This window comes from Stigmatopora argus, chromosome 21, assembly GCF_051989625.1.
Source record: "Stigmatopora argus isolate UIUO_Sarg chromosome 21, RoL_Sarg_1.0, whole genome shotgun sequence".
NCBI classification, from domain to species: domain Eukaryota; kingdom Metazoa; phylum Chordata; class Actinopteri; order Syngnathiformes; family Syngnathidae; genus Stigmatopora; species Stigmatopora argus.
Genome location: NC_135407.1, coordinates 5,885,173 through 5,906,871, shown reverse-complemented (window position 1 = coordinate 5,906,871; position 21,699 = coordinate 5,885,173). Strand labels below are relative to the sequence as shown.

The 21,699-nt window shown below is 42.8% G+C and overlaps 2 protein-coding genes across 3 annotated transcripts; both read right to left on the bottom strand.

The window, feature by feature from the left end:
• Positions 1–4,789: 4,789 nt before the first annotated feature.
• Positions 4,790–10,996, bottom strand: nt5c1aa (5'-nucleotidase, cytosolic IAa). Of its 2 annotated transcripts, XM_077591325.1 has the most exons (7): positions 10,424–10,996; positions 9,103–9,147; positions 8,050–8,217; positions 7,791–7,920; positions 6,876–6,998; positions 5,915–6,099; positions 4,790–5,780 (listed from the first exon to the last, which is right to left on the bottom strand). In XM_077591325.1, exons 1-7 carry the CDS (start codon positions 10,562–10,564, stop codon positions 5,424–5,426), a joined length of 1,149 nt encoding a protein of 382 aa, XP_077447451.1. In that variant the 5' UTR covers positions 10,565–10,996; the 3' UTR covers positions 4,790–5,423. The 2 variants fall into 2 exon arrangements, with proteins under 2 accessions (XP_077447451.1, XP_077447452.1); XM_077591326.1 differs by lacking the exon at positions 9,103–9,147.
• Positions 10,997–14,422: 3,426 nt separating this feature from the next.
• Positions 14,423–20,992, bottom strand: LOC144067348 (hippocalcin-like protein 4). The gene is made up of 4 exons (XM_077591013.1): positions 20,835–20,992; positions 16,019–16,194; positions 15,485–15,700; positions 14,423–15,408 (listed from the first exon to the last, which is right to left on the bottom strand). Exons 2-4 carry the CDS (start codon positions 16,178–16,180, stop codon positions 15,211–15,213), a joined length of 576 nt encoding a protein of 191 aa, XP_077447139.1. The 5' UTR covers positions 16,181–16,194; positions 20,835–20,992; the 3' UTR covers positions 14,423–15,210.
• Positions 20,993–21,699: the final 707 nt, after the last annotated feature.

Below are 21,699 nucleotides of genomic sequence, written 5' to 3'. Positions count from 1 at the left end.
ACGTGGAACCAAAGACTTGGTGATCTCAATTTCAAAACAGAGTGGGAAAGCTGACATAGAAAAGCAACACTACATTATTTGTCGTGACTGGACGTTTGGTCGCCGGACTTTTGGTCGCCGGATTTTTGGTCGCTGGACGTTTGGTCACTGGACTTTTGGTCGAGAACTTTTGGTCGCTGGACGTTTGGTCGCCGGACGTTTGGTCGCCCGGAGCCAAACGTGCGGCAACCAAACGTCCGGCGACCAAACAACGTAAAACAACACGGTCTACGCATCAATTAAAGCCAACAATGGCCCTGAGCAGTTTCACTGAGTGGACGTCTGAGTGTATAAGAGTGTGTATGTACATGGGTTGTCCCCTTAGGAAGGGACGTCAGTCAGGGTCTTAACAAGTTCTCCAACAAAACACAATAAAAGTACGGGAAATTTGGAGCTTTTCTTTAGCCTAATAATTAATAAAGCATTAAGTATGACAAAATAATAATTCACAGTTTGTATTTAGGGAATTTGAGCAACAATTTTAAATGGTAATTATCAATAACCTTCCGGGTGACCAAACGTCCGGCGACCAAAAGTCCGGCGACCAAACGTCCGAGTACCATTTTTTGTAGTACGTTACTAATGATTTCCAGACCGCTTGCTCAAAGGAAACGAGAACGCGGCCATTTCGGAAGCGCCGCATCTCCAGATATTACCTGAGAATACCTCTGGTCTATTTCTCGGAGGGCACCTTCTGCTCCACACGTGAGGCCCAGTTTCCAATTGGATACCAGCAAGGGGAAACGTTTTAATGAATTCATATGCATTGGCCCAATTAGCCTCTGCACTTGAGTAATTACCAGTCCCGCACGCATTACGCGCCGAAACTGGGAACAGCCTTTCGCAACCCAAAGGATAGCGGGAGTTATTTATAACCCGAGAGAGGTCAAAAGCAACGCGCGGCGCATTCACGTTAATTAGCTGGGATTCATTTGTGTAGAAAATGTGATGTGACAGACGAGCGGTCGGGTATCTTAATTCCTTCGATCTGGTCTCCGGGGATGTGGGTGGGGGTCATCCGTGTTGTTAGAAAGCAGGATGCGCTTTCTTTCTGACGCGCCGTTCTTGTAATCTGCTTATGTTGTCTGTTATGTTAACTGCGGTTAATGGGCAGGCCTCGAAGACCGCGTTCATAATTGGTGTAAACACATTGTGTTAACCTACCTTTTATGTGACGGCTCAAATTGACCTGCTTCAAAGTTTGAAAATTGAGGACATAGATTTACACAATCTTTATGTTTAGATCCCAGGGCTTATTGTTGACCCTGCCCAAGTGTCCTTGAGCAAGGCAGTTGGTCCTGATGTTGATCATCGATAGGTAAATGAGAAAATCGGGTCAGAAAGCGTAATCAGAGTCTCTGGGAACGATGGTGACGTGGTGATGGAGTGATGGCGTAGGCTCTGACTCAATATCCGGATGAGTCAAAGCAAACATGACAGAAGAGAGTCGGGGTCGAAACCTGGTGAATGGCTGACTGGCCTTTGGCATCTCGCACGCTTTAATTAAACAAGACTAGCTGGAGAAGAAAGAGGAAGGAGGGGAAAGGGGAAAAGGCTGTTGCTATGGCGACCACATTTAGGGAGATGGTGAGCTCTGATCGGCTTGGAGGTTGCGATGGAGTATTTCACATGTGTCAAAGTGACGGCCCAGGGGCCAAATCTGGCCCACCGCATCATTTTGTGTGGCCCGGGAAAGTAAATCATGAGTGCCGACTTTCTGTTTTAGGATCAAATTAAAATGAAGAGTATAGATGTATATTACATTTCCTGATTTTCCCCCTTTTAAATCAATAATTGTATTTTTTTTAATCCATTTTTTCTGTGTTTTTAGTTCGAAAATCATTTTGTAAAATCTAAAAATATATAAAAAAAGCTCAAATAAACATTGTTTTAGATCTGTAAAAAAACTGAATATTCAGGGCTTTTAATCCAGTTCTTTTAATCCATTTATTTAAAAAAATCTAAATATTACATCTAAAATGGTCCGGCCCACATGAAATCGAGTTGACGTTAACGTGGCCCGCGAACCAACCCGAGTCTGACACCCCTGGGGTATTTGATGTAACTCTTCGGAAGTAATCAATAAAAGCAATACTATTTTTTTTAAAAGGGGCAGTCTGATCATATATTTTTGTATGCCAGTCAAGTCCGAGTCACCCGATTTTGTCTCCATCCGATGAACAAATTGTTTAAATATTTGGTTTTCATTAATTCCCATAAAAAAATAATAAAATATGACGAATTGAGCACTCTTGATAGTCATTTTCCTCTGCTAAGTTTACTTTATAAATATGTAGTGTAAAAACGTAAAGGTGTGGTAGGCCTAGTACTCTGGTTTTGGCCCCCTTCTCCCAGGGTTAACTTGGCTGGTAGCAAGCAGAGGCTCATCGCTCACACAGGACGGGGGTGATTACTCGGCTATGTATTGTGACTCCTCGTTCTAAATATAGACGTGGCCGTCGCGCCGAGGGAGGGGGTAAAAAGGGCCGTGACAAAGTCGAGCGTCCGTCATTGATTCGGCAGCAAGGGCGAGACAGCTGATTACCATGCTGTGGTGGCATCACTACAGTTCTAGCTGGCATGTCTAATCCCTCCAAACCTCAATTCAGAGGAAATTATTAATGAAGCCAATTTCAAAAAACAGTCATGAATGAGGTGAGGAAAAAATTGATTCAAGTCCCACTCTCACGTTTTTTACACATTCTTGTCAGAGTATTCAAAAAATAAATGATCAACGCAGAGGGCATATGACTCCGTAGTCGAGACTCGTTGAGGATATCGTGCGATGAGTCGCAATACAACATTGAAAGTGGGTCATGCAAGTTCAAAATCACCACGGCACAAGTCAGTCAGAAAAAAAGAGAGTGGGAGCACTTGACATGTGCTCCATTAAAATCTGATCTTCTGAATGATAAATATCGTACGAATGAACAAATTTTCTAAGTCACTGCCCCACTAGGTCTGCATTGCTAGCAGACTGTAAGAGAAAAAAAACTGGTATTTTGATGCGATAAAATAACCCCTTAGTCACGTCATCATGTTCCTCTATGGGTACAAGTGGTCTCAAAAATCAAAGTCGTCTCTGCGAGTATCTCTCGTACCGATCTTGTTCCCTACCGTTCCGTCCTTTGCTTTCAAAAGGCTTTCCCGCTGATGACACTTCCTTTTAAGTGGCCGTTTCTTCCTGTTCCCCATTGGTTTTGAAGCGCTTTGTATCTGTGAATTGCCTCACAGCTTCTTGCCAACGTGGACTGTAAATCACAAATGCTCTTCTAACATGGCGTCCTTGCCGTTTCCCTTGTTGTTTCCCCCAGATAATATCTCTGTGCTCTTGTGACATTTTTTCACTGTTGACTGAATTTTTCGCCACCTTTTTTCTCGCCTGTCCTGGATCAGGTATCCATGGAAACGCATGTCTTGGCGCGTTGCTGGTAAAATAGATTCCCAATGGCCAACTCTGCGATTATCGACCATGTTTTGTATTTGGAGCCTTTTTTTAACTACTACACAAAAGGGATGGTTGTACAGTGGTGCCTCTACTTAAGAACGTCTCTACATACGAAATATTCAGGTCATGAAAATTTTGTCTCAGGATACGAAATATATTCAAGTTACAAAATGCTAAATCTTCCAATATAAAATAAATAATTGTCTTACCTTTTTTCTTTTTATGTGCATGTTTCCCACATATTGGTATACTTTGACCGTTTTCAAAGGGTTTCATTGGTAATATTAGATCAAATTAGTAGGGCTATTGCATTTAAAATGCGTCTGTACTTGGGAAAAATCCACTTTTGGAAGTAATTACTATGTAGCAGTACCACTGTACTTGTTCCTCTACTTTCTTTATTCCATCTACATATAGTGACAGGAAGAACCTTTAAATTTTCTTCCACCAGATGCCAGAATGAAGCCCACAATAAAGGCAACAAACTCTTAAAACATGCTCTCAATATTTAGCATCTAAACGTCACAGTTGAGTAGAGCCGAATTCTCCCTCGGCTGGGGCAGCGTCCCGCAGCTGAAGCATGCTGGGATACCACCCCCAAGTACCTTTTCAGGCATAATGACGCTCAGAGCGGGGGCCTCGTGCTGATGGATATTGTCCGTTGATGCGTACGCTTGGCAAGGCCGCCCCGTGTGTGTCATTAGAGGAGCTGTCATTTTGCAAAGATCGCCAGCTGGCTTCACGCCATTGACGCACATTTCTCTTTTCCCGCATCCCGGAGTCCAAACGAATGCCCAACGCCGCTTTTGTCCGTGCTTTTATGCACCAACGGGCCAAGCAGCAGACAAGCGGCCAGCGTGTTGCCGTTTTTATCGCTGGAATTGTGCCGGTGGATCAATTGCAGACGAGAATATCATAAAGTCGTACATCACAGGCAGAGCTCGATGAGTGTGTCTGTTGTGAACAGATAAGAGGGAAACAATGAGGAAGGATGAAAAAGTCGACCTGCTTTCAACCTAAATTCTGAAGGCCTGCAGGCTTTGCAGTACATTTCCATTGCAGTGCTGCCATCAGGTGGGGGAGACTGGCAGTTTCAATGTATTAGTGCAAGGGCGACCCCCTAAAAAAGCTCCAAATTTGAATTGTCGTCAATTTTTGCAGGTAAGAATTAGAAGAGACTGTAGTTATGTCATATTTTTTTTAAAAACTGGTTTTAGCCTAAATCTGAGGCATCCTTTCTGTATCAAGTTTTGTTATTATTGTCAAACCTATCTACTCTGATTTAATGACAAAGGCAACAAGTTCTTATTTGAAATCTTTATTTATAATACAATTTGCTTTCAAAAGTATTACAGGTGAGCCAATAAGCGAGCACTTACATTGTGTCATATATAAAAGTACAGTGTTGTTATAACCTCAGAACCACCAACTTGGTCACTACATATGAGCAATACAAATAATTCATTGACGGCCATTGACAAAAATAGACATCCAATCCATATTGAAAGATATATTTATTGCAGTCTTTACTTTATGTCATTCATTTTGCAATAGTTCCATTTTCTGCTTTACTGGCTTAAATATTCTGCATTATCTGTATTATTTGATGTTGTCACTTTTTTTCACGAAGCCACTTTAGAATCCACTTGCAATCATACTAGATGTAGTATATACTTTGAATATACCCATTTTTACATTATTTTTTATAGATTTTAAACTTCCTCCTTCATGCTTGTGCTACTACAACACCTAAATTTTCTTTATTTCATCTTATCTTATCTGAGCTTCCCAGTTCAAATGGATTGGAGGCCTATCAATGGCAGGCAACCAGTTACAATAAACAGCCATTGTGTGCACACTTTAAGCATCTAAAGAAGTTATAAAGAAGATCCCAACAGGCTTAAAATACAAAAGTTAATATCCACTTGAGCCTCGACTACTTCCTCACACCAGAATTTAGTCTGGTGTTGTGTTTTTGCGCGATGCCGTAAGGAACGTGAGCCGCAATGGTGCCCATTTCTGCCGCACCCTCTATGTGAAACATCTGGTCGTCAAAGTAAATGTGAGGTCTGATCTTCTCTAGCATGGGTCCTTTGGGCGCCCCCGCCAAGAACAAGGCCTCGTCGATTTCCAGACCCCAGGCCCTGAGGGTCTTCAGGGCCCGAATGCCCGAGCTGGCCGCGCTCCGGGCCGTCACTAGGAAGGTCCGGATCGGGCAATCCAGGCGCTGGCCTTTTGCATAAAACTTCTTCTGAAGCTTCCCCAGAGCCTCCAAGAAACCTTTCAGCGGACCCTTCCACAGAAGAAGAGATTAGATTGATTCCATTTCTGTATTTTCTGGACTATAAATTGCACTTTTAGTCATAGTTTGGCTAGGCCTGCGACTTATGCTTTGGCCTAAAAGTGTATATATTTTCGGGCACATACGTGATCGAGCAGCGTGTCCTCATTTTCACGTTCGTGTTCGAAGAATTTGTCCAGGCCGTGGGCCTTAAAAATCCGTTCCGACTCATCGGAGAAGAGAACGGCGTCGCCGTCAAAAGCCACCCTCAGTTGCGACTCCGACACCTCTGTCCGTTTCTCAGGCGTGAACATTGTCGCCGCTGCAATGCCTGACAAAAGAGATTTGCAGATAGTATGTTGGAATTTTGGAAAAATAGGTCACTTGGCTGAATAGACTTTTATTCAGTAATCGTGAAAGTACCATTGGGGAAAATATGATCGTATGCATCTTTTGCCATTGCTGGCATTGTTCATTCATTTCAATTCTTGGTAGCAATTCTTGTCAGCATAAAATGAGTTGAAATTCATAATTCTGGTTGTGACATCACAACCAGAATTGAAGTAATTGTAGTTAACTTGCTATCAGAAAATCTGCAGCTCATTCTGGTTGTGACATCATCTCCTATCATAGTGGGTGGGGCCAATGATCCTCGGGTGCCATTGTAAAGTCACTTTCTGTAGTATTTCATGACACCTTTAATGCTTAGGTTCGGCAATAACTGAAGCGGACATATTTTCTATTTACGATGTACGAGCAAATGGCATCACAACTAATCCAGACCTTTCCAATAAAATGTCAAGGACACCTTTTCCCGGGTAACGGCGAGGTGCGAGGAGCTCGTCAAGTCACCTTGCGGTTCTGAACGTAATCCTTTCCCGATAGTCTAAACATAGCAAATGTCATATGCTGTCTAATTGAAATTTTAGCTCCAAATAAGGCTCAGAATTAAGAATAGTCCATCTTGACTCACGCTAGTGTCACAATGCATTTTTTAATGTCGACAGAAGTTACTTAAATTGTCGAGTTAGGCAGCAGAAATATTTGTCAGTGTCAGTCCAAATTGTTGACGCTCATAGAAATGGATCGGGGGTGACGTGAGCTCACCTTCAGCCAGTGCCTCCCTGACCTTTTCTGCGTCGGCCGACAGGTAGAGGTTGGTCTGCCAGGCCTTGAGGTAGCCGATTGGACTGCTTCCGCCCGTCATGCAAAATCGCTCTATGAACAAATCTGGTGAAAAAAAAAGGTTTTGTTAAAGACTCATTCCGTGGTGGAGGACAGTGAAATCCCCTAAAGTTGAAATGCATCCGAACAAATAAGATATAAATGCTTTCAAAACAGAACAGTCTCAGCATTCCAGATCTCACAAATTGTTTATTGAGCTTTGTAGTCGAAGCCTGGGGGGCTTAATTCCCCCAGCCCACGTTTTCTAGCCTTCCATCCAAGGAAAACATTCTTAAGTCTCTTTAAACGCTTCAGACTGTTTGGCGCGCATCATCCAGACTCAAATTTATGTCCAAAAAATGACCCTGAGTTGTACAAATATTCCAATGAGAAAAACAATGGAATTGTCCGCCAATTTCTTTTTTTATTAAGTGCACCACCCACGGCGCCCCATTACTGACCCTCTCCACGGGTGGTTCGTACAAGATCGGTCTAAGAAACATGAGAGAAGCCTTGTTTGTCTTATCGTTTGTCGGGAAGCTCAGAGGTCCGGGACCGCTCGATGTTTCATGCGGAGCGCCACCGAAGAGATCTAACGCCATTTAATTCGGGCGGTGTTTTTGTTTTGGGGGCTCGTGGATTAACCTCGGGTCCTGCGGGACGGGGTTTTGAACCCAACTCAGCGTGACACCAAGACGATCTGATCATGTCGGATGAAGCAAACAGGAAGCGGTTCGGGACAAAGAGGACGCTTGCGTGGGAAATGATCCTCCGTAAACGTCAGCTGTTTATACACGTTTGTTATTTGTCCGCTCGAAAATGCGAACTGGTTGGCGGGGGGCGCCATTAAAAACTTACTGTGATGGTTGATGGTGTTGATGAGGCGGATCCCCACGTGAGCGTGGTTATACGTCACTAGCACGATGTCGAAGAGCTCTTCGCTTTGTGGATACAATTCACGCAATCGAGTGTTGACTGCTTCCAGAGCCTGTTGACAACGAGATGATGCTGTCATTTTTGCCCAATCATTTCCCAGCCGTAAGAAGTGTGTACAGGTAGAAAAGGAAAATATACATAACACAAAGTGGCATGGGATTAGTAAGTTTATATTTTTGACCTTGACAAAGGGGAAAGCCGGTCCTGGGGCGAAAGGCTCATTCTCGTGTTCGATTTGGTATCTCAGGTATTCCTCCACTCCGTGCTGCTGGAAGACTTTCTCTTCCCGCTCGGTTCGAAAGAGAACCCGCGTAGAAACGGCAATCGTCACTGCGTTCTCAGGTTTAGGCTGGTGAAGGAAAAGATGAAGTGAGAAGGGAATGAAAAGCATTGGACGTGATTCTGCAAGATGGGAATGCAGCAAAAGTGGTTGTAAAATAGTAGTTTGATGTTCAAGATATGCAACGGTCCAAACAGGATCGCGTTTCAGGATGTTTCACATTCTGTTGCATCATTTGACAGATCCAAAAATATGCGCAGTATTTATATAGATGCATTATTCACTTGCATACCGTGCAGTATGTAATATTTACCACATGCCAGTTAGCTGTAGTGGGCGTTGTGAAAATGTCATGTCATGTTGTTGCAGTTTGTGCAGTCAAGTGTATTTTAAGGCAACTTTTTCTTTGGTTAAAATACTCCATCAAAAATATAATCTGACACTCGATGTCAAGAGATGGAGGTTATGAGTAGTTCATGTCTTTCATCTGAGAATTTCCCTTCTTTTATAGACGGGTGCAAGAAAATATTGATCAATCATTGTCCAAGGTATGAAATATCAATATTTTTCCCAACTGGATCTCATTATTCTGCACGAACTGCCGACGGTGTGACTCGGAGTGACCGTAAAATATGTTTTATTAGTATTTATCGAGCACTGGGCGAGTCCGCTCGTAAAAGGTTCATCTTTTATTGCTGCCGTGATGCCTGGAGAATGCTAATTATTGCTTTTCTTGTGGGTTTCAGTCACAATAGTTGCTCCAAATTTAAAACGACACATTTTTAGCTCATCGGCTGCCGTTGACCACGATATACGTCAAATTTAGAACATATTAGGGCCTCATTTTGATTGGTCGCGAATGAGTTAAACCTGGCTTGTGTCATTTGTTAGTGTTCTTGCAGCTGTCATAGAGGAGATCAAAATGAAGAGAAACATATCGTGCGTCATACTCACAAAAAACACGCCTCCTTCCACCTTGCGGGCTCGTCTGCCTGTTATCTTTAGTAGAATAACATTTTTCATTTTTAAAGACATATCCATGACATTATTATTATTTCAAGCAGACATTAAGATACAACAAATACCCATAAAACATCACATCTTTGTCAGACATCTTCAAAAAGTGATGTTTTAGCTCAGAAATGGTTCATAAATGCTTGTTTCCACCAGAATAATGGAGTAAGATAGTGGTTGGAGTTTAAATCCCTTTATTTTGGGGACAGTTTGGTTTTGAAAGAGCTTGGATTGAAACAAAAAAATTGAAAAAAACCCAAGATTTTGTCATGTTTGGGATGCTCCTCCAGATGTTTGTGAAATTCCGGGCGGGCCGAATTCGTCCGAGTCACTCGACGCTATGAATAACGTGTCATGTTGCCGGGGGGCCGGTGGTCTTGGCCGGCGATCCGATACAGCCGGCGTTAACAGCCTGCCCTCTGCCACCCTCGATCACATGGCTACAAGCCCCCTTCAGAAACATTTTTATCGTTATACGAATAGTGAGCGATAGCCCGGGAAATCCGTTCTGGTTATTTGCGCTAATGCGAGGATGTCGCACACCCTTTTGTTGCTCCGTCACCTCAGGTAACGTGGGGTTAATTTAGGGTGAAAGCAAAGGGAGAGGTTGGGGGGATATTTATAGGGGAGGAAAAGGCCATGGAAGACGAGGTGACGCAGATATAGCAGGAAGACTGAGTGTGCACTGAAGTTTGCACGTAGCTTTTTAATGATTTAAGGATTTAAATCATGACGTTTTGCTATGCATTAAAAGTGACATTTGTAGTTGGACCTTGCGTGAATGTAGTCTGTTTTAAAAAGCCATTTTGAACATGTTTAAACAGACTTTTTGTTCTCATTAGTAAGGCTCATTTTGACTGGTGAGGAATTTTTTATTTCATTTTATTTTGAAACAATTTGTGCCAACTTTGGTCGATGGATATTGATGCTTATTGGAAATAATTAAAATTATTTTTTCTTCCCTGCATTTACTGTAGATTTATTTTGTTGACATACATTTTTGGAGGATATTCGGAGACATAATATTGCATAAATGTCATTTATTATTTGTTTTTATTGTGCTTTGTGGGAGCTGGTTTCTGCAGTGTTAGTTAGCTTTGAAGGTCCCTGCAAAAAACTTGGAGAAACAGTATAGAAATGTTCTTTTTTTAAAACCCAAACCATTAAATAATTGACGGAAAATTGAAATTCTTTCAAGTCTGAGCATTAAATGGTCCCTCAGAACGAGAGGAAAACACACGGCAGTCAAACTTAGACTTACCTGTTTGGGTTTGGCGGTGAGGCCTTGGTGTTCTTCGGTGGGTTCCTGATTCGCTTCCCAGGAATCTCTCTGATCTCCGTTGAAGGAGGTGCAAATTTGCAGCTCCTTCACCTTCACGGCCTCCACGCTCATCTTCACCATAGAGAAAGCGAGTGCCCTGAAGGTGCCCTCGCTACTCCCTCCTAAATGGAAGCGCAAGAAGCCAGTGTCCAATGGGACATCTAATAGGACGCTGGTGAGTAGTCAGAGTTTGCCTGATGAAAGCGCCCATGTGGAAGAGCAAAAAAAAACAAGGCTGCTCCTCTCATCCCCTTTCACTTTGCAACCTAGTCAACATTTAGAAAGTGGACGTGTCGGCAGCCGCAGTCCATCTGCTGCTTTTCCTCGGCCCCAGCGCTCCCTCGCACCCTCCTTTTTTGTCCCCTAAACACAACCCCGGCGGCACGGCCAATCCGACGCTCCGGCCCTCCCGCCGACCAATTGCCGTAACGCTTGTGCGTCCGCTCTAGCTCTGCCCTTTTGCTGCCTGGTGTCGACATTGGGAAATGCAAGCGGGGTGGCTGGAAATATTGTTTTGACAAGCCGTGTCATCTTAGATGAAAATAACTTCAAGCCAATCGGGCAGTTGGTGGGCACGTCTGCTTCATAGTTTCGAGGTTGGGATCGTGACTTTGGCCTTCTGGCATGATCTTTTTGTGTGTGTGTGTGTTTGTTTTTCTGGAATTTGGGGTCCCTCCCAATTTGCCAGCGTCTTCAATCTGGCAACCCAATTGCAACGTTGATATTCAGAAGAAATTGACAGTCAAAATATTGGCAATTTCATGGCAATTAAGGGGTTTACAGGAAGTATCAGTGCGGTTCCTTAGCCGGGATGATATTTGTTAGGTTAAATTTCTTGGTTGCAGTAGCAAGACAGACACAAGACACACAAGACATTGTAGACCTAGCTAAGAAACTGGAGCCACACATGGGAATTCCACAAGGTGGGGACCTTCTTGATAGATCTGAAAAACAACTTATGGAGCAGGTTAAGACAGAGTGAGACCAATTTAAAGGAAATACGTTTATTATCAGACTGCAGAAAGGGGGAGAGCTCAAACAGCGTGATCGCTCACAGTCTGTTGTCCTTGCAGCTCTCACCGAATGACCAGTGAGTGAGTCTTAAATACAGGAAAAACTGACAGTTGTCAGCAGGACTTTGGACAGATACGGTTCAGTCATTTGCAGGGCAAAAAGTAATTGATCAGTGTCGGACAGTTGAGTGTTTGTGCTGACATGTCAGCCATTCACAATTTGTATGAGAACGATGCTTTTATACTCAAAACCTGATATAATCTTACACTTCTGCAGACTGAGACTGAGGTGACCACACAGTCCCTCAGTAGTCTGGAGATTTGTTGTCTGTTGTCCTTTGCGTTGTTAGTGAAGCTGGCCTTCTGGATCAGGTGGTCGTAGACTGCGACGGTTCCTCTTTCGGCGTCTCGTAACTGAAAAACCTGACACAATTTCCTTCGGGGAAATGTATTTTCTGCTGAGCTAAGCGGCGGATGAAGTTGGTGCCAGCTTGCTGTCTGGCCTTTTCCTTTGTACCACCGGCTGGTAGGCTAAAGCCATTTAACCTTTTCCAGGAATCCCTTTTGTCGCGTTTTGGGGTTCAGAGAAGACGAAGAAATGGGAAACTTCCTTCCTGTGTGGAAATCTTGACAATTGCTTCGTTGTCGTGTAAATGTGGCCAAATGTGTTTGTTTTAATCCATGTAGTTAGATTTTGATTGAGTCTATAAAATTGAAGGATTCACATAGAAAGTTCAATGAAGAATATGCATATACAGTTGTTCTAATACCAGGAGGAAGGTTTTTTTCTTCCCCTTTTCATGATTCAAGCATGTTGAAATGCAAAAACGAGAGCGAGCAAGTGAATCAGTGTGCATGCTAAATGACCCTAAAGGTATCTGCTAATGGAAATTCTCCATTCACCTAACTACAATGCCATTAGTGTGCATTTTGATTTTCCCAGTGTGTCAGGGGAGTAACGGATTTAACACTTTGAACGTTTCAGAGGCTCGGCTTGTTTTAAAGACATCATTTTGCGCGCCCGTTATTTGCTGGCAACATTTTGTTTATTACTTCTTCTCCAAATGGAATGTTCTCAAAGTGCTTCCGCTTTTATCGCCCTCAAGCGGCACATCGGAAGATGGCCTCACCTCGCGGTGACCTCTGCGTCCTCTCTCGCTTTGTATTATTTTTTGCTCGCCCTTTGCACAAAAGTGATGTTTTATCCCGAAGCCGAAACGTGATCCGGCGAGGTTCACAATAGATTCTTATTGATCCGTGCAGAGTGGAAAAAAAACAAACCCAAATAGTTTCTCGAAGAGTGACCTCGAAACACAAAACCCACTTAATTAGAAGGTAATCAATTTTTATTTTAGATTTAATTTGACTCGGCCTTTTGTCTTACAAATTGCGATGTAAGTAACATTTCAAATGGGATGATGTCAGGTATTAAAAAAAAATACGTTAGGCTGAAAAAAAACCAATCTTTAGTCACATTTCGAACAGGGGACAGCAAAGAAATGTTAATATTTTGTGAAAATAGTTGCATATGCAATCATCACGGTGTGTAGTGAAGATTTTATTTCATCTAGTTGATAGTTTAGTATTTATTTAATTCCCAAAAGTTTGGAGTTATTCTGATGATGACTCACAAGGATGACGATGGCGCGCATGGCTCGCTTCCGTGGCAAAACGCGTGCGTGCGATATCTGGTTGGCCTCCGCATGGTTGTCAAGGCAACGGCGAGGATGACGTCACTGCAGCAAGGTGACATCACCGTGAGATGGTGACTCATGACAGTGTATGTTTTCAGAGCAGGAAAACTTACCAACAACATCTTTTCCACATCCACGTCTTTTAATCCATGTAACAAAAATAAGTACATTACCCTTTTTATTTCTAAACAAAACAAACGGCGAAGCATCTGATGGGACAAATAGACATTTACAAGTGATTGAAAGGTAAACACAAAGCACAATTCTTGATGTGAGCGTCGCGTCTCGTCATTTTCATCTCCGAGCAAAAACAAGCCCAACTTTGGCACTTTAGTGTTAAATTTTGAAAAGAAAGAAGAAATGGAGTATATTCCCGGGGATTAAATTGAATATTATATTTTTCATGTGTTCTAAGTAGTACTCATCCAAACAAATTATCTGACAAAAGAAAAACTGTGAATTAGTGCACTTCTAAGTTTTATTGCAATATTTCACAGCTATTATAATATTAAGTGAACTTACATTAAACACCATGTGATTAACACACACTTATTGTATACAGAAGAATAGATTGAATTTCAGTACTGTAAGATGAAGGACTTGAATCAACCAATTTGAATATATTGAAGTATTATCTTGGATTCCAACTATACAAACTAAGGGACGTGCTGTCGTCATCATTTGGCCTGACATGCTGCTTCCATCCACCTGGCGGCGCTATAACATACAATTTACATCTCCTCACTGCCTTGTCCACTTGTCCAAGCAAGTATACATTTATAGTGTATTCAATGGCAAGTGAAACCATACAAACAAACACACACACACACACACACACACACACACACTTTCCAAGCAGTGCGCGAAAGCAGGAATAATACTTGATCTGTTTTGCATATACATAAAACACACTCGTAAAACTATACCGAAACATCTTTTTTTGTCACACAAATGGTGCAAATACCCCCAAAATCCCAACACACCAACTCACATGCACACACACACACACACTCTTTCACGCACATTGTAGCTGTCTCATCTTTGTGAAAGTGGTTCTAGGCTACATATTACATTGGTTTATAACTGTAAATATCGTTGTTTTAATGTGAATATATGTACATGTAATAATTACACTATCAAACACAGGAGGACTTGTGTAGCATTGAGATGGAGGAGGAGGAAAAAATCTGTAATTTGTGTTGTTTACGGACTTTTTTGGGGGTGTATTGAAGATTGTGTCCTAAAAAAAAGCTCCCAGAACAAACAGAATATTTGGATATTGTCATAATGACGGAAACTGAAGCGTAATGTCGCTGGTCTCAAGATCTGATGGATCCCAAAACACCAAATCCAGATTCCCCTTGAACATAACCCACATCACAGGGTTCCCTTTTAAAGCTTTTGCTATTTCCCCCCCCCCCCCCCACATTGATTTCTCCTTTTTCCTCCCTCTCCACATCAGAGCAGAGTTCAACAAAGTTGTTCTTTCTGCACTTCCAATCAAAGCGCTTCCTCTGTGACATTTCGGGGGTAAAACGACATCGACCAAATAAGCGAGGACACGACTTTAAGTTAAATCATCCGTTTTAGTCTCTTCGAACGCCACCTTTTTTCCCCCAATAACGCCACCTCATTAAATCATCAACCTAATATACTTTGACTAAAGTTTTAATTTGATCCCAGGTAACGCCTTCAACGCTTATCCATTTAAAATTATCTCCCAAGTGGGAGGCGATTAGACCAAAGACACCCAAACACGAGTGACACATTAAATGGACGCGGTGTACACAAGTCCTTGCCGTACGCGATTGAAAATCTACTCCCCGTCACCCTGCGTACTAATTCTTTTGTTCATCGACTAAACATTCCAAGGATCGGTACGGATACAACTAATACGAACCACCCCGTTTCATCCAAAGACTGGAGAGAAAAAAAAAAGAAAACCTTCTCTTCCTCCTCCTCCCGAGCCGACTTTTCCTCCATCTAGTACTTATCCCTCCAATTTACTCCTCCCATTCCACTATTTCTGCATGTCGCACTGCAAAAGTAAGACGATGGAGGGGTCCGACTTGGCCGCCTCCTTGAACTCCTCCAGGGAGATTTCGTCATTGTGGTCCTTGTCCATCTTGGAGAAGATCTTGTCGACGCGCTGCTGCGGGGTCAGGCCGTCCTCGTTCATACGCATCATAATCACCGTGCCTACCATCTTGTAAATGGCCTGCGGGGGGAGAAATTTATGCACGTTGGCGAAGCTTTTCGATCGCCGCCGGCCGCGCGACACCCCGCGGACCCACCTCAATGATTTCCAGCATCTCCACGCGCGTGATCTTGCCGTCGCCGTCCAAGTCGTACATGTTAAACGCCCAGTTGAGCTTCTGCTCGAAGCTCCCCCTGGAGGTGATGGATAAGGCGCAAATGAACTCCCGAAAGTCGATGGTCCCATCGCCGTTCTTGTCGAACGTCCGGAAAGCGTGTTGAGCAAATTTGGAGGCGTCGCCATACGGGAAAAACTGAATGGGACAAAATAAGCGTCAGGCAGTCGTCGTGACAGTGCAAATCCATCAAAATGGCTACAAACTCCAGACATATGCACGATTGTGGTTATTTCTCCATTAGATGGCGAGGAACCGTGTCTGAATTACAATTCATTTGCCCAAAAAGGTGATGAGTCACCGTAAACGAACAAGCTATGAATCTTCCAGCAGTGACCTCAATATTTCGAACCACAAAGTACAATTTCACCTCAAGGCGTTTGGATAGTATTCCGCGTAATAGCTCTGGACAAACTCCTCCTCCCCCCCAAAATGGGACTGGCCCGGCGTTCTGACCTTGACGTAGAGCTGCTGAAACTCCTCCAGGTTAAGGATGCCCGAGGGGCAGTCCTTGAGGAAGCCTTTGTACCACTGCTTGAGCTCAACCTCGTTGAACTCCGTGTTCTTGGTCAAGTCGTCCAAGACCTCGGGGGCTAGCTTGCTGTTGTGTTTCCCCATGATGTCTCGCCTCTCTGGACGCCGATGACAGAGATACACAGGGAAGGCCGTGGCGTCAAAGCGGATCACAAAAGCGCGACGGTTCCGGATCATTTCATCCAATGGCGTATTCATACCTGCTTTGTTTGGTTCAGACTAAACCCAAAAAGCTTTTTTCACCCATTCAACGAAATCGAATTCTCATAGAAAACTCAAAGGATAAATAAAAAATAAACAGTTTACAGTCCTTTTTAAATCAGAAATCAAAAGTTTTAAAAAAAATCATAAAGAATGCTTACTCTGTGTTTTTTGGATCATTTTTAGGTCAACAAAAATTCTAAATAGTTAATTGATGGTGGACTATTTATTCATTCATTACTTATTTATTGATTATTTATTTTTCTATTGAATATGTATTTATTATTTAGTGATTATTTATTTGTCTGTTTATTTGTTGTTGTTATTTAAATTTCATTATACTTGTATAATGAAAATGAAAGCATTCAATTCAATTCAATTCAAATAAAAGTCCATAATAGGTGAATTTATTCTCCCTAGAAAAGCTACCAAAAACTTGTCAGACTTTGACACCTGCGCATTGGACCAAACAGCCAACCTCCAACGTCTGATAGTTCCCTTCCCCACAAAATGGCCCATTAACCTCCCGCGGACCACTGCGGTCCCCTCGTGACGGCATCTATGACTCATAATCCGCGTCTTACAGATTTTTTCGCACTTGCACCAAGCGGCCACAAATCCTTCCCTTCAAAAACCGCTCACCCAGGAGCTCGGTGGCGAAAATATGACCAATGAGTCATGCCGAGAGGGGGGTTGGGGGTTTCTACCGTGGCAAGAATCCCTCTCTGCAAACTGCAGCATGATTTTTGGATACTGCGGTAAGAGTCGCAGTGGGAGGGCCACAAGGTTTATAAGGCTATCAACTTCACTTTTTAAAATGCCAGCGCCGATCGCGTTACGGCGAGACAATAAAGAAAAACCTTGAGAAAATGTCCGACCCGGGCGAACAAATAAGAGCGGTCGCTGTTTGTTTTTCCGGCGTGAATGGAACGCGTGGAGGCCACCGACCGAGACAAATGGCATTCCTCTCCCTGGTTAGTTTCCAGATGCGGCTCATAATAGAGTTTCCTCAGCGTGACGTTGAGATGCTCCATTAGGCATGCACGGCCAAAAGCAAATCCCCTTTTGAGGGGATCAGAATAAACCAAGATCATGACAGCTCGGGAAAATTATTCCCAAGGAAGGTTTGGCGTCCCCGTGAGAATTAGGAGGTCAAAATTGATTTCTTAGGGCGCCGCCATTGTCTGCATTTGTCTCATTTTTATTTTGCCTTGTCCTTCATTTATTTGTCACATTGTAAGAAAAACGGCTTTTTTTCTGGTATTTTTAAACTCAAGAAAATACCTTAATTTTACTTCTGGTGTTGTGTAACCTGTTATCTTTTCATTTATTTATTTTCTGTACCGCTAGTTCTCTCGCAAAGGGTGCTGGAGCCTATTCCAGCCATTGATGGGCAGCAGGCAGGGGACACCTTAACTTGGTTGACAGCCAATCACAGGGCACAATTAGATAAATAATCATTTATGCATACTTGGGGACAATTCAGAGTACTCAACCAGCCAACTGTGCATATTTGGGCTGTGGGAGGACCCGAAGAAAACCCACGCACGGATGACTTAAACATGCAAACTCCACAAAAAACGCTGCAACCACTAGGGATTGAAACCCCGATTTCAGTACTGTGAGCCGCTTATGTCACTCCCAACCTGGTATTGTTTTTTTTTTTCCTCAGTACGAGCACTATAAAGTTAAAAAAAATAAAATACCAGAAATCATAACTGACTTTTGCAGTACATTTGGGGAAAGTATTTGAATGGATACGCTTACCTAAATGTCGGAAAAAAAATCTTAAAAATAGCACCAAAAATTGGACTATTTGGTATCGCCCAGCCCGCGTTGAGCATCATGACACAGGAAGAAGAGATGAGTGGACAAAGATGACTCAATGTGGATTCCCACCTCCGAGGGAGAAGACAAATGCGGGGGAGAAACAGCTTGTGAACCGATGACAGAGCTAAACGGCAGGCGAGCGGACGCCAGGCATCCGGCAGTCATTTACAGCAACGAGTATCGGACAAGACAGACAACGCGCCGTGGCCATCAGCTAACCAAGGCCGATAGTAAACAAATCAAAATTGCACGGGTGCAATCGGCTGCCATTTCATGCCACGGTTAACAACATCAAATGGATTTTACATCAACCTCCATATTTTAGGGGGCGAAAAATACAGATTAGATGTCTTAAATTTGCCTCTTATCAATGTGCCCATTTGCATTTTTGGGGGTAAACTTACCTATTTGGCGCAAGAAAAAAAGCAACACATATAACTATAATATCATTATAATTGACTGCCATTGTCCATCCAATGCATTTGTACTGGCTGTGAATGTTCAAGTTTTTTCATGACCATTTACAGCAATGCAGCTTTTATAAAAACAAAGAAAACAATATTTTCCTCTAGTTGGGAAACCCATTTCCACGCAAAAGAAATGGCACCGTGCCTACGCTGTCATTATTATGACAATCAGGCTCTAACTGAAAGCTGCCAAGTGTCGCCGTGACTGAAAATGAGCTGGCTATTGTCATAATTGAGTTGGAAATCAAACCCAAACCTATATGTTGTGTATTTGTTTGTGTGTGAGTGTGTGTGTTGGCGGTAACCTTTTGTACAAGTGGAAAAAGTACAATGGACTGACGGAAGGACAATCAATGGGGTACCAGTCAAATGCCAGACCAAGCCATGATCAGCGACAATGCTGTCTGTGTGTTTCTGTGATAAAGCCCTCTCTAAGTGAACGGATGATCTTGAAGGCAGCTCAACAGTGCGTTGCCTTGACAACACATTGTTGCCAGCAAAAACCAGTCAGGCAAGAAATGATGGATTATCCCATCCAGATAGACTCTTTCCCAATTGGCCCTGCCCCAGATGACTTTCCATCCGTCTGGCTTTTCCTTTTTCCTCCTATTTGTTTTTTTTTTAAATCATCTCTCACAGAATGACCCCTGTTTTGATGGGTATTTTTTTAGGACAATTTCCCTCACCCAAATGTGTATCTGTTCTTTCCCTAATCAAATTTACTAGATTTGCTTTGGCTGCAACTCGCGCGCAAATCCAGTACAGCGCCCCGTTTTGTTTCTGCACTGATTAGCGCCATGTTTATTGATGTAGCCCAACAATCACAGCAGCAACGCTCATGCTGGTGTCAGCGCTCGGCTCGCTGCTCGACGGGAAAACAACAGCGACTGCACTTGATTCTAATCAATGTGTCGGCGCAAAAATAAAAACAACTCGGGGGAATATGTTATGCTACTCTCCCCAGTTGATTTGTTAATTTTAGTTCGTCAACGTGACTGCGTCTGCTTAAAATGCCACCGAATGTTTGCATAAGTCGTCTTAGACTGCTGCATTTATGATAATAAACAGTAGATAGCCAGCTAAAAAGATCAATTTTTACATAAATTAGGCGACAAGAGGAAAGAATAGCGTGTTGTACATAGCGGGCAATGTTCAGCTATGAGCAAACGTATGTTACCCTATAGAATATGGATCGATAGGTCTTTCCGTTGAGGTGGAAATAGCTGGCGTCATGCGTCACCTGCACTGCCTGTTGCCAATAATGAGGCATGACAGTCACCGTTGTTTTGGGAAATTATCGGCGGCGTGCATGACAACCACCCGATTCTGAATTTACGTGCCGTGCATTAAAAGATTTAAACGGTAGGGTTGACTAGAAAGAATGAAGCGGAAATGAGAAAATCAAATCAGTTTTTCCAGTTCTTCCAATGCTGCCTGCCATGTTTTGCCACAACGCGGAATTCCATTGTAGGTTAAATTCCTGTAAGTGAATATATACGTCCACCCCTCAAAAATTCCGACTCCATCTGCGATAAGCCTCAATTAAGCCACGATTCGCTTTCTACTACAACGTTAAATCCACGTGTATTTTGAGAGACACTAATTACGCTTCAAACATCATATTCCGAGTTTCCAAATCCTCTTAACGAAGACTTCATCTCGAAGCACGCCGACTTTATCGTCGATGGCGGCCCACCGTGCGCGCTCTGCGTCTATGATCCAGTTAGCATGCACTAATCACCCAATCGATGAGCGGCATACAAACAGACCTAGTTAAGACACACGTCGATGATGTACGCTGGCGTTGAAGGCCGCCAACCCATAATATTGACTCGTCAATATTATCATGACTCCTCTGCATGAATCTAACATATTCTTATTCTCAAAAAAGCTTGTTTTGTGTGAAAATTTATGGTAGACGAAGGGCACGCTGTCATCTCCAGCATGGCCGCGTGTTTCGATCAATGCAGAGGCAGAAACGAGTGCGCAGCGTAGCCATCGTTACAACCCGACATCCCGTATTTATGTCTGACACCCCAAAATGTCCTTGAGCTATCTGTTTCCATCTGTTTACTGGCGTGCGTTATTTGCTCATGCCGATACGCCGGAACATCCAAACAGACGTCAACCCCCCCCGGGGAGTGCATCACCATGAATAACAAACATCCATTGACTTCTTGTTACTAGTCAGACACTCGCCCAGATGTAATGGTTTTTATTTTTTTTATTTTTTTACTCACCTGCTGATGATCCGGGGGGGTCGAATGTGCTCCTGGCGCGTTCGTTCCCGGGCTCTGCGTGGAGCTTTCGGGTCCCAAACGCTGACTTCCCGGTGTGAAAGTGAGGGGAAGGTTAAGTCACCTCTTTGAGTGAGGAAAAAGATGATGAATGAACCGCTGCTGTCTCCCTTGCCAACACGCTCGCATCCAGGCGCCCTCCCTCGCGTGGCCATTGGCTGAGGCGCTCTGGGGAGGCGGGCACTCGGGTTGGGATGGTTGCGGGGTGATGTCGATCGGAGCACGGGTCCACGGGGGGAAATGGGCTGGATGGGGGGAATTAGTCAGACTTGGAAGAGTGTGTATTTGTCAATAACCAGTAATACCTCTTGGAATTGAATAGAAATTAATCATAATGCGATTGTATTGAATTTTGTCTATCATAAGTTTACTCGCAGTTCTCCTTCAGGCTTTTATTTGACGTTCACAGTGTCTATTCTATCATTAAAATGGGAATAATATGAAGAAATTATTTTTAAAATGATTTTTTCCACTTAGACACATCGTTTCATTTGATTATATTGAGGAATGAAAGATATATTTGTTAATGTCAGTAAATGAGAAGTAGTAGTATAATTATTGGTAGTAATAATAATGACATTCTTGGGTGTTGATATAAGAATAAATAACTTTCTAAACAAGATTTGCAAGAAAAACAAAAAAGTCAATATATCATGTAATTAGTATTATAATTCCATATATTGATAGAGAAATTCCATGTTGATTCTTTGTTTTTCTATAAAACTATAGTTTCTATCATATCATTTGGGAGATCATACTGTAATAATTCTATGGTGATAATATTGTAATTTTATAACCATTTAATGTT

Bases quoted from the DNA above. Each gene is read 5' to 3' on its own strand.
- LOC144067348 (XM_077591013.1), bottom strand. From the start codon at position 16,180: ATGGGGAAACACAACAGCAAGCTAGCCCCCGAGGTCTTGGACGACTTG. The intron at 15,701-16,018 runs GTCAGAACGCCG...TGTCCCATTCAG, and splicing joins TTCAGCAGCTCTACGTCAAG to TTTTTCCCGTATGGCGACGC. The intron at 15,409-15,484 runs GTGGGTCCGCGG...CTCCCCCCGCAG, and splicing joins AGATGCTGGAAATCATTGAG to GCCATTTACAAGATGGTAGG.
- nt5c1aa (XM_077591325.1), bottom strand. From the start codon at position 10,564: ATGGTGAAGATGAGCGTGGAGGCCGTGAAGGTGAAGGAGCTGCAAATT. The intron at 6,100-6,875 runs GTGAGCTCACGT...CTCTTTTGTCAG, and splicing joins CAGGGAGGCACTGGCTGAAG to GCATTGCAGCGGCGACAATG. The intron at 5,781-5,914 runs GTATGTGCCCGA...CTTCTGTGGAAG, and splicing joins AGGACACGCTGCTCGATCAC to GGTCCGCTGAAAGGTTTCTT.